At 39.8% G+C, this 13,145-nt stretch overlaps 1 protein-coding gene across 1 annotated transcript in view; it reads right to left on the bottom strand.

Moving 5' to 3' along the window:
- tpk1 (thiamin pyrophosphokinase 1) overlaps positions 1-13,145 on the bottom strand; it is a 121,208-nt gene that overhangs the window by 45,362 nt on the left and 62,701 nt on the right. Inside the window, exon 7 of the mRNA XM_085362985.1 lies at positions 3,809-3,955. Coding sequence (XP_085219111.1) covers positions 3,809-3,955 — 147 coding nt within the window. The remainder of the gene's footprint in view (positions 1-3,808; positions 3,956-13,145) is intronic.

Below are 13,145 nucleotides of genomic sequence, written 5' to 3'. Positions count from 1 at the left end.
GAAGCCATTTTCTGTCTCATATTTATTAAACTAAATTATTAATATCAGTACAGAACTTGCTCTGGCACAGAAGGTAGACAAGGTACCTCAGGTATCACACTTTATCATTTAAATCAGCTACTGCACTGACAAGTTTCACTCCTTGAAAGGGCATCAGGTAAACAGGCCTGTAGTTCTGACCTCGAGTGTGTGTGCTAGAAGCTAGAATGATTTATAGCATGAATTTGGCTGACACAGTGTTGTGCATTGAATGTCCCACAACACAGAGAGCCAGATTTCTCAAGCATCTTCATAGGCTGGGATGCTAATTTGAGTAAATGTGGCTCTGGTTGGTCCTCCAACTGAGATTCAATAAAGCAGATACTAAGAGAAAAACAAATAAAGCAGACGCAGTCAATGCAACTTTCCTCTTTTTTTTTTTTTAAAGATGGAAACTGAGTAAATTTAGCTCTACATTGGGACCTAGACTGATTAAAACATCCTCTTAGTGTTTAGGGACACAGAATCACAAGCTTGTAAGCAGCCCTCACAGTGTCCCTATCCATAACTTAATAAAAGACACCATAATTATGCGACACCCTGAGCCAGCTATAGAAACCACATGACTTGTGCACATTTCCCAAAGACAGCATAATAAAACTTTGACACTTCATTTGGGAGACAAAAAGTAAAACAAACAGACACAACCCTGATTAAATCAGTTCATCCCTGAGTCACAGATATACACTGATTTAATCAAGACGAAGAGGCATGCCTCATACATTTCATACAGTGTGCACGTTTAATGGGATACTGCAGTTATGAGCAGCTTGAATGGTATGTGCTGGCTCTGGTGACATAATCCCCAAATTTGTGAAACAGAAAAAAATGTAATTTAGTTCTGGTCATCATTTGTTTTTGGTGTGTAGCTTGCATACAAAACGTGAACTCCGTATGTGCTGATTGTGCCAAACGCTGAAACGAAGCACTTAACGAACCTGCGATTGCACGAAATATGTGTGGTGAGGATATTTGGCAAAAGTTGTAAACACTTCAATTACAGATGTAACTTGAACAAATAGCACTGGGCTTTTCGAAGGTTGCGTTCACCTTCATGTACAGGCGTCTGCGTTCATCAGTCGCTGGCGAATTGGAGCTGCGTTGACAAACGAGCTTAATTTACCTTCACTGAAGTAAGATTAATTGGAGGTGTCGAGGTATGAAGCAGCAAATGACAACACGCCTTTGGAATAATGACAAGAAGTAGGGAGAGTGTGTATGAGAGAGAGGTTTACTTAAGGTGTTACAAGGTGTCATCAGGAAGTGAGTGACTGTTAGTTGTTTGTCCCGAGGACCTCTCAAATAAACAACACTGGGGACTATGGAGAGAGTGGGGGAGGGGGCTAACACATGTCCCAAATGGCGGTCATTCAGCCTACTTGTAAACTCAATCATGTGAGAAGAGTGTGAGAAAGTGGTTAGCATTGAGGGAAAACAATTTAGGAGCATCAAAAGAGATTCGCTCACTCTCATTCACAACAGCAAATTGGGGCACCATAAGAGCAGAGAAGTGTGTGTGTGTGTGTGTGTGTGTGTGTTAGGGTTGCCAACCGTCCCTTAAAATACGGAATCGTCCCGTATTTAGAAACAAAAGTACACGTCCCGTATTGAGCTAATAAGGGACGCACTTTGTCCCGTAATACAGTGAGAATCAAAAGTAGTCTATAAATGTTAATGGAATTAACGCTTTGTTTGAAAACATAATTCCCAGCCCCTCTCCTGCTTTGTGACCAATGAGCTGACAGCACACTTATGACAATTCGAGTATGACAATTCAGATTACCGCTCATCTCATTGGTCGAGGAAAGGTCGCTTACGGAGAAAATACCGGAAGACAACAGATGACCACAACAAGAAGCATGGCCAACAGGGAAACAAACGCCGACTCTGCGGTGCACGTCTCGGATGACAGTACACCTAAAGCTGGGCAAACACTGTGCGATTTTTTTCAGTCACGTTATTCAGCTCCTGCTCAAACTGCATGATTGACTCGCAGGGGTTAGAAGTTCGTATGTCACGATGCAGGTCTCACACTATACCGCCCGATGCTCTGATGCGACCTGAGAGCTCACACTGTGCCTCCATAACATGAAGGTTATAACAGAAAATCTGTCGCTCTCTCTCTCTCTGTCTTTCACTCACACAGACACACCACCACCATCAACTTTGCTAAATTGCTAATGAAAAACACTGATCAGGCAGCTGTGATTGAGCAGCGATGTAGATCCAACTATTTTCACGGTTGTTGTGGTCGTGATAATTTTGTGATGCCACATCGAAAAGGCTCGGATGAGCTTTTCAAAGTTCTACAAGTTGTGCCTCCATCGCTTGTGTCCAGATCACACGCTGCACAGCCGTGCTGCTCCGTCTTTTTCACCAACGTTTACGTGTTTGCGCGTGCGCAGTGTGAGCGGCTGTGGTGACACCCTCACGAGCGATTGATGATCGGGAGCTGGTCGTGAGGTGTTAATCACTTCTCTTTACCCCACGTATACTACACGACGCACGATGAAGGCCAAAATCGGTCCGATCACTCAAAAATCGGCTCAAAATGGGCCAAAAATCGCACAGTGTGAGCCCAGCGTTAGAGCAGCAATGTTTGTTCCCCTCAGAGAAAGGGAAGAATGGGAAAAGGAAAACACCTGGCTGGAAAACGTTAATATGGGCATGTGCAGTGAATATCAGCGCTATGTGGCCAGAAGTGTGATAATATAATTTATTTTGTGTAATAAACAACTGCAAGGATAGATGATTACAACAAATTGATGACTAATACATAAAAGTAATACATAGATGAATAATGATGATGAGTTATGATGCGTAATCATGGGAACAAGCGGGTTTACAAACAGGAGCAGCTGATTAGCATTAGAAAAGCTGAAATAATACCTCAACTGAAGCCAATTGTACTAAATGCACTAAATGTGCACTGTTACAAGAATGTTTTTCTTTCTATTGTTTTCTATTATTTTAAGTTAAGCAGGACAGAGTGCTTTTAAAGAAAGATTTACTTATATTTTCAAAAGTTAAGCATGACAGGCTTCTGTTTAAGAAAGAGACCTGTTTTACTGTGTTAATGTTGTCATTTTGAGCTAAAAATAAATGGCTAAATGATCATTTGTTTCACATGTGTTCATATCACAAAGAATAGAATATGCATCTACTTAAATCAACTTCAAGTCAAATGGTTAAAAAAATAATTTCACACACAAAAAAAGAGCTAGAAAATTCACCACACTGGGAAGGGTGAAGACAACTGGGTCGCCCGGCCCTGGCCACGAGGTGTCCCTTATTTATTTTTCAGGGAGTTGGCAACCCTAGTGTGTGTGTTCTCTTGAAGTGATTACTTAACAAAGAAACAAAGTGTTCAACACTCCAATCAAGGTGGAAGTAGACCAAGGAAAAGAACATTTGAGAAAGAACAGAAAATGAAGGGCTGGGCGAGGGGTGATTAGAAGAACTGGGAGACATTGTGCTCCCCTGCTAGCATAGTGTGGGTAAAATACTAGAGGTCTCCTTGTGTGTGTAGTGTTTATAATGCAGCTTAAGAAAAGCTAGAGTCCATCCTTTAGCTTTATGAAAAATGAAAGGAAAATGTGCTTTGTAGCTCAAAAATGCAAAAAAAAAGAAAGGAAAAAAAATAGAAAAAGTGGAGGGGAAATTTTACATTAGCATGTGGATGTTAAGGGCAAGTAGCTGGACCGGTAACTTTATTTACCTACAATACCTAAACGCATTGTGGGTGTTTTGTGGGTTTGTATATACTCACAGGTCTGAGTAGATATGCCAAGCTTTTTCCCTGTATGATCAACAGTGGGAGTTGTGTCATTGACAGAGCGTGGTAGAGAGTTTCCACAGATGCCATGGCCTGGTCAAATCTGCCCGCCAGACCACCCAGTGTCACTATTGTATCCACCTGGAAGAGCGACGAGAGGTTAAGAAAACTGAAAAATGTTAGTGTTTGATAAAGCAGTCTGTGGCATTATGTTAGTGTTTTCTTTGCTTCAATTAACATGCCATCAGCAAAACGACAGATGTAGCTGTAGAAAACAAAATATGATTAAAAACAACTACAGTGCATGCATTTTGATCAAAATAAATCACACTTCCTGACTGATGCTATGTGATTTGGGGAAAAGATATGAATCATGAAAATATTATGAAATTTAGGGGTTTGTAAATGGAGGACTTGTACAAATTATCAGGTTAGTTAGAATGACTGTAATTTGTCTGCTAACCAACACATTTCAAAGAACTTCTTAGTAAAATGAGTAATACCCAGCTATTTTCAAGAATGAACTATGGGAACAAGAAAGAAAACTGGAAGGACTCGTCTTCCCTCTGGTTCTACACACATTCTACTTTCCCAACAAATGCCATTCAATTTTTCTAGCAGTATACGCCAAGTCAAAGAAACAAAAGAAGGGCATTTGGAGAGCAAAACACTTTAACAAGGCCAGTGCCCTATCTTGGCTTTATATAATTCTACTGATAGAGAGACACACAAACAATAAAGAGAACAACAAGGCTTTCATTTTGGCAGAGAAACAAACACCAGGGAACTCAGAAAAAGAAATAAGATGGAGAACAGATAAAAAAAAAACAACTGAGCTGCACTATCTGTGCAGAAATGTGAAGAATTAAACCAAAGGTGGACAAAATTATTATCAGGAACTTGTTAAAAGCAAATAAATTGCTATTTCCTGGAATTTCAAAGTAACTTCAAAAAAGGCTTTTCTTAACTTTGGGGCAGGACTTTGCTATAGAACAACCTATATGGCTCTGAGCAGCTATATCCTCATACAAAGTCTCCAAGCAGTCAAGCACCAGTGCTGCCAGCCTTAACATCAGACAGTCTAAGGGGCAAAGGCGCTGTCACATCCTGACTGACCGTTACACCAACATGAAAAATGTTCCAATGAACCATCAATCATACACTCTTTGATGTTTGCACTTCAGCCACATACAGCATAGAAATACTAGGTAATACGAGCTATTACTATTTTCATTTTTCACCACCAGTGGATAGCTTGGGCTGCAGAACAGTTGTGACATCCAAAACCGAATAATGTAAAGGTTATTTCTCTGTTTAACAATTTCTGACTTTAAGAATTTACAGTGAAGTGAAAAGAAAACTTTTCAACACCTTCGAACAAGCAAACACTTCGCACCTTTAGCCTTAACAAGGTACATTAAGCACATTTGTTTAACAAGAGAAAAATAAATATATATATATATATATATATATATATATATATACACTCAACAAAAATATAAACGCAACACCTTTGTTACTGCTCCCATTCCCCATGGGATGGACGTAGAGATCTAAAATTCATTCCAGATACACAATATAACCATCCCTCCTAAACAGTGGTCACAAATCAGTCCAAATGTGTGGTAGTGGGCACATCTGCCATATTGAGATAATCCATCCCACCTCACAGGTGGGCCACATCAGGATGCTGCTCTGACATCATGAGTAGTGCACAGGTGTATCTCAGACTGCCCACAACAAAAGGCCACCCTGGAATGTGCAGTTTTTTGCGCTATTGGGGGTCTGGGGACCCAGAACCGGTCAGTATCTGGTGTGACCACCATTTGCCTCATGCAGTGCAACACATCATCGCATGGAGTCTATCAGATTGTCAATTGTGGCCTGTGGAATGTTGGTCCACTCCACTTCAATGGCTGTGCGAGGTTGTTGGATATTCGTGGGAACTGGTACACGCTGTCGTATACGCCGGTCAAGCACATCCCGAACATGCTCAATGGGTGACATGTCCGGTGAGTATGCTGGCCATGCAAGAACTGGGACATTCTCAGCTGCCATCTGCCCTGAACAATGTGAACCATGATTCATCCGTGAAGCGCACACCTCTCCAACGTGCCAGACGCCATCGAATGTGAGCATTTGCCCACACAAGTCTGTTACGGCGACGAGCTGGAGTCAGGTCAAGACCCCGATGAGGACGACGGGCATGCAGTTGAGCGTCCCTGAGACTGTTTCTGACAGTTTTTGCAGAAATTGTTTGGTTGTGCAAACCAATTGTTCCAGCAGCTGTCTGGGTGGCTGGTCTCAGACGATCTTGGAGGTGAACCTGCTGGATGTGGAGGTCCTGGGCTGGTGTGGTTACACGAGGTCTGCGGTTGTGAGGCCGGTTGGATGTGCTGCCATATTCTCTGAAACGCCTGTGGAGACGGCTTATGGTTGAGAAATGAACATTCAATGCACGGGCGACAGATCTGGTTGACATTCCTGCTGTCAGCATGCCAATTGCACGCTCCCTCATTGCTTGTGGCATCTGTGGCATTTTGCTGTGAGACAAAACTGCACATTCCAGGGTGGCCTTTTGTTGTGGGCAGTCTGAGGTACACCTGTGCACTACTCATGATGTCAGATCAGCATCCTGATGTGGCACACCTGTGAGGTGGGATGGATTATCTCAATATAGCAGATGTGCCCACTACCACACATTTGGACTGATTTGTGACCACTGTTTGGGAGGGATGGTTATATTGTGTATCTGGAATGAATTTTAGGTCTCTACGTCCATCCCATGGGGAATGGGAGCAGTAACAAAGGTGTTGCGTTTATATTTTTGTTGAGTGTGTGTGTATATATATATATATATATATATATATATATATACACAGTTGCATAACTGTCCACCAGTGTCAGGCAAAGTCATGTTGAAATATTTGGCCACTTTTCCATACAAAATATGTTCAGCTTCAAGATGATTAATGGTCGCCTTAAATGTAGGGCTGGGTATCGTCACTGATTTCTAGAATCGATTTGATCCACGATTTGATTCAATCCGATTCTATTCGATTTGAATCTGGTAAATTTAGCCTCAGACAGTCAGAAATATTATAATTCTGATCACGTATCAGTGCATTTCCATATTTTTATTTCTATAAAAAGAAAGCTGAGACTTTCGAGACTTTATCAAAGGTGTAAGCATCACAGCAGATGCCTTTGTGTCAAAGTAACTGAGGATAAAACACAGAAAAACATGAAGGCAACTTTCTTGGCCTGGGATTTTATAAAAAATATTCTGCAGTAGATCAAAAACGAAAGAAAACCATTAATCAACATATGAACATTATGCTGCTGAAGTGAAGCAGAGCAAAGTTACAGCGGTTTTATTAGAGACACAGCTAAGCGTTTTGCAAGTTTGCATAATTTTAAAAAGTTTACATTTGTTCAGTAGCCTATTGAACAGCAGAAATGAGGCTTTCTTTTCGGAAGCAAGTAAAAGGAAAAAACACAGCGGTCGACAGCGCTGTAAACAACTTGTGTGTAATAAGCAAGCAAATAATGCAGAAAACAGATTTTTAGACGGGAAACTGTTCTTGAAGTACAGAGAGAGAGACAGCTACCTCTGCATGAAATGTGATTTTATCGTGGTTGAAGCAAAAGAGCAAAAGTAAGAGGGAATTCATGACGATGTTTATGTGAAGTGAATTTTGGATCTTCTTTTGCTGCTGGTTCATTCAATATTGTTTGGAGAGAGATAAAACCTGCAGCTTCAGAATAAGCACAAAAAGGGCATAAACACGAAGCGCTGACCCGCTGAAACATTAGAATCAGCGAGCTGTCGGCTTTCAGCTTCAGCTGTCCCTTATATTCCCTGCAATATTTATTTTAAATTCAAATTCGGGCTTTAACTAGGCTGTTCCATAAACCTTCTTTCTTTTTTTCTTTTCAAACTATTCCTTAGCGGATATGAAAGTGTGCTTAGAATCATTATCCTATCCACTTCTTGTTCAACTTCAGCATGGAGACAGATGGCCTATTATCTTCAAGTAGTTTTGTATATGAAGCAGAATTCATAGATGATCAAAGACCAGTCCCTGAGGCGGTGAAACAAGCCCAAACTACAGCATTTCCACCACCATGTGTCCCAACTGCCATGAAATTATCCTAAAAGGCTGCCTTTGGTTTGTGCCCAAGTATCAACTGCCATTATAGCTTGGATTGATCTATCCACAGGTTATTATTTCAAAGCTCTTTGGCTTTGTTTTAATTTCCTAACCATTTTATTTTTTCTAATATAATTTTTATAAATGCAGGTTAATTTTTTTTATAGTCTTTTCCCAGTTGCAGAAACACGCACATTTGAGACCAACTTTGCAGGAATTAATGTACCTGCAGATCCTGTGATACATTTTTCATGTTCTTGGAGACTCCTTCTTGCATCAGAAAGTTTGCTCCTGGGCTGAAGTTGCTAAAGCAACTAATGCTGCACAAATTGGGACATTTGAAATCTATGCTACTTTTAGATGATATTCCTCAAAGTGGAATGCTTAATTTCTCCGGCTCCATACATACATAACCATTTTTTCTGAAGGCCTTGTATAAGTGTGCATATGTGTCAAGCAGTAAAGCTGGGCAGGGAGTGCAGGAGAGCTGAGAGAGTGAAGTGGTTACTTAAGTTGAGAACAACTTGAAACAATTTTGTATATATTCTTATATATTTTTGTACACCACCAAAATGGATTTTAAATTAAACATCATAACAGGCCAACATGCACACTTTCAGCTTTAGCCTAAAGTGTTTACAAAAGTATAACATTAACTGTTTAAGAATCACAACCATTTTTATACATAGGCATAATCACTCATTTTCAGAAGCTCAAAAGTAATCGGACAACTGACTGGCAAACAGTTTCATATACACGTGAGGTCTGTTCCCTTAAAAACAAATTAAGCAGATAAAAGATCTGGAGCTGATTCTAAGTGTTGAATTTTCATATGGTAGCAGTTTGCTGGAACTTTCAATATGAAGTCCAATTGATGTAATTAAAGGTCATCATTAGCTTGAAAAACCTAAATAAACCCATCAGAGATATTGCAAACACATGATGTGGCCACAACAATGGCCAAATCAACAATCTGTTACATTCTTAGGAAAAAAGAAATGCAATGGTCATCTCAGCAGCACCAAGAGGTTTGAAAGACCAAGGGAGACAACTAAAGCAAATGAGAACAATTAAACCAGGTCACTTATTTTTCCTGATGACACAACTATTGATAGAACTAGCAGACTTTTGATAGAAATCTCTGATCAGATGGATAATGACCCAAAGCATACTGCAAAAGCAACCCAAGAGTTGCTCAAAGAAAAGAAACTAAATTGACTGACTTGGCCATTGAAGATCTGATAAATGTTCCACCCAATGCAGCATGCTTTTCAATTATAAAATACACAACTGAATGCAACAAAGACACACAAACAAGTAACAAATGAAGGTAGCTGCAGTAAAGGCCAAGCAGAACATACGTCTTTAAAATTGGGGTAGTATGTATAAAATTAAAGCCGAGAGTCATAACTTCAATGACATCTTTGGGGTTTTTTTTTTGTCAAATCCACTGTGGTAGCGTACAGAAGCACAGCTACTAAAAATGTGCATTTGTGTAAATACTGTAGGCTTATTTTTTATATGTGCGTGTAGGGCTGTTCGATATAACGACATATCGGATGACGATATAAAAACGTCTATCGTTTCATTTTACGCTATCGTTTGTTTTGTGGTGTCGCAAAATAAACTGTTTACGGCAATATTTTTTCATTGTTTTGATGGTCACTGTAGTGGCTATATTAATTTCTTGAAGTTCACTCTTTCTCTTATATTTAATATAACCACACTACGGATGGAAAAGCGCCTGTTTTTATGCCTTGTCGTTAGCAACAATGATGGTAAAACCATCGCTTGTCCGCTTGTTTATTTTCCACATAAACCTTTCACAATAAAGCTCAAGATGGATACATACATACACACACACACACACACAAACATATATACACTCATCCCCCCTCCCCCTCCAAACGCCTTCTACGCTTATTCCCCTCCGATAGATCAAGGAGACCAGCGCTTATGCTGCAGGGGTGGATGCACTGTCTACACTGGCTGTCTCTCACCCTTTACCCATCCCTGTTGCTTGTCATGTGTTTCTTTGGTGCATTAAGAGTTTTTTCATGTGCTATGTGCAGAGGTGTTTTTTCTCAAACTGTTTTTTGCTCCAACAGGGCCCATTTGTAATTACACTGCAGAAAACTACTGCAGTGTGCCTTTGTCAGCCAAAAAGGCCTTTTTTATTACCTTGTTTACTTGACAACAGTGCACTATTACTTCAGTGTATTCAATGTTCTTCATCACTTAAAGGAACTAAGCCATAACTTGTGCTTTAGTTCATAACAGGAGCACAAATTGCCAAACCAAATATGTCATAACTGACTTTCTCCCTCAGGAGTTGCAGTTAAAACAAAACAAAGTGCTGAGATTGAGGTTATTTCAACATCTGGCAGACGCCCCCACATGCAGAGACATCACCTAACTGTTAACAACACTTGGTAAACAAACTCCACTCTTAACATGATACAGATATTGTTACTCTGTGATTTTTCTTTGTGTTAACATATCGCAAGAATGAAACTGCTGAGCAAGTTAGCTTTTAGCAACCGTTACTCAAACCAGAGTCAAAAAAGGGCTGTTTTTATCTACATACCAATAGCCTACACATTTAATGTTTTATAGCACTATGCCCGTGTCAACCTGTGTGTCAGAGTGGATCATCTACACTCAATGACCAAGGTATACCATGGTAGTACCGGGTTAGGCCCGCTTTTGCCTGTAGAACTGCCTTAATTCAGGGTTTTAGAATGGTACCTGGTGTTGTAGCTGATTTCCTTCAAAGTTAGATGTGTTTTGCATTCGTAGATGTGCTTCTGCATATCTTTTAGAAAGTGGTTATTTGAGTTACTGTTGCCTTAATATCAACTTCTAGCAGTCTGGATATTCTCCTCTGACCTCTGGCATCAATAAGGCATTTTCACTCAGAGAACTGCTGCTCACTGGATATTTTCTCTCTTTCACCCTATTCTCTGCAAAATCCCAGTAGATCAGCAGTTTCTATGAAATACGCAGACCAGCCTGTTTCCTCCCCATTCTGATGCTCGGTTTCAACTTCAGCAACTTCAGTCTTTACCTAAATGCATAGAGTTTCTGCAATGTGTAATTAGGTGTATCTGACAAGGTGGCCAAAGAGCACGTGTGTTTTTGAACAACAGTGGAGGTCTGCAGGACAAAGTAAGGGGATTTGGAGATGTGAGACAATCTGTCATTACCACCTGTCACTTTTAGTGCAAATTATTATTCAATAATAAATCCACAGAACACTTATGTATTTTCTTATTTAAGTGTGACCTCTTACCTGCAACAGTAAAGCCCCAAATTCATCTGTGATGTCCTCCATACCCGTATTATAGCTTAGTTCTAAATTCTTGACACTGTGACAAAAATACAGGACACGGAATCTTAAAAAAATAACAAATACTGAAAAAAGAATGCAGAACAATGAGAAGAGGATGAAAGAAACAAAACAAAACACTGTATTGTGTTTCAACGTCCAATGACACACCGGCTTGCTCAATCTTCGCTTTCCATCATCACTTCTGTTGTGGCAGCTACGCATATCAAAGACTACACAACTGTATGAATTTTTATTTGTTCATATTTCATGTTTGTTTACTAAAAACAAACCAGTAAGCGGAGCAAGGAAACTCTCATGGCTCAATGAAGAAAACTTCACAAGCTGATTTTATACATTTGGTCACTTCTCTTTACTGGTTGGCTAGGAGACGAGGAGTAAGCAAAAAAAGAAACAAACACAAAAAAACCCCCACTTCCATTTATTAAGGATAACAACCAAAGAAAGACTAAAGAAAGTAGAAATAGGGGATTGAGAAGAAATGAGCTAACTAAACAGAGCTGTGAGAGGATAAACAGACCAGCAGACCTATCAGACTTGGGGACACACATACACATGTGCGCTTCTTAGAGAGGAAAACACATGTAAACAGCAATTGAATTCACACACAGAAGAACTAGCTGCCCACAAACACATTCACAGAGATACACACTTTTCAAAGCACTAACACACAAACATAACTACACATATATAAATATATATATATGTATGTAAACAAACACTAATCTACCCAGCATAATCCCATGGTAACATTTTTTTAGGGAGGATTTCAACCAACACAATATGAGATCAATTGAGTGCTAAGCTGTATGGAGGAAAAACATACGGGGGCTGATAGGGCGACTCTTCAAAGCCCAAACATCACAATGCCCAGTAATCTGCATATGTTATTACTTCATCTACATTTATAATTCATTAAATGAAAATCAGTGAATCTGAAAACAAAAGAATACGTATAAAACTATCATAAAAAAAGTATTTTATATAACCCATGCCTATTCTAAGTGCTGAAAAGAACAAAAGGTCAAGTAAGAGTTATAGTGGGTAAAGAAAGATGGAAAAGCCTTGGGAAACAAACAGAAAAAGTCATCACCAGCAACTCTTACAGAGAGCCAAAAACTGATTGCCAGGCTCCTATCTCTTGCAGGCAAACAGACGGACAAACAGTGTGTGCCGGTTCAAAGGCAGATTACATATTAGCTGGGGGAGAAAAAAAAGAGCCCACGGAAAGGAAGGACAAAAGTATAGCTCCTCTTAAAGCCTGGCAGTGAGCAACAGAGTAAAAATGTGGCAACATGTGAATATGAGATGAATGGGTTTCTGTAGCTTAGCAATGTGAAGTGATTGGGGCGCTAGTGTGTGATTGGAGCAACACTTATTATGCTGTTAAAAATTCTACTAAAAGGACAAAAAGAAACAGAGAAAGGTCAAGAGGAAGGCAGCGTCAAAAGATAATGTTCTAGGACAGTGCTCGTCTTAACAATCATCACTATTAGCATTTTTAAATTAAAAACTGTGCTGTTTACTAAATTACTAACATTATGGACATTCTGTTGGCATTTTGGGAGTCAGGCTGGAAACTGAATGAATCTCTGGATCGTGTTATTGTCTGCGTGTCTGGCTCTGCAGCAGCAAACTGGGCATGAGGTGCTGAGCAGCCTGTTTAGCTCATTTCAGAGTAGTGCATATCAGCTTGTTGGGAAATGTTTTTACACTTTGAAAAAGATCACAACAAAAGTGAAGTATTTCATATTTTAAGACAGCCAAATCTCACTTTGCATTTTCTGTGTAGGTGTAATGCTATTCCAATGATATTTTTCAGCAGCTA

The sequence above is a fragment of the Diplotaxodon limnothrissa genome, linkage group LG9 (assembly GCF_057381915.1).
Source record: "Diplotaxodon limnothrissa isolate DT_005_m linkage group LG9, D_limnothrissa_male_GT1.1, whole genome shotgun sequence".
Taxonomy (NCBI): Eukaryota; Metazoa; Chordata; class Actinopteri; order Cichliformes; family Cichlidae; genus Diplotaxodon; species Diplotaxodon limnothrissa.
The sequence above is the reverse complement of the archived record's forward strand: the minus strand, read 5'-3'. Positions and strand labels throughout refer to the sequence as shown.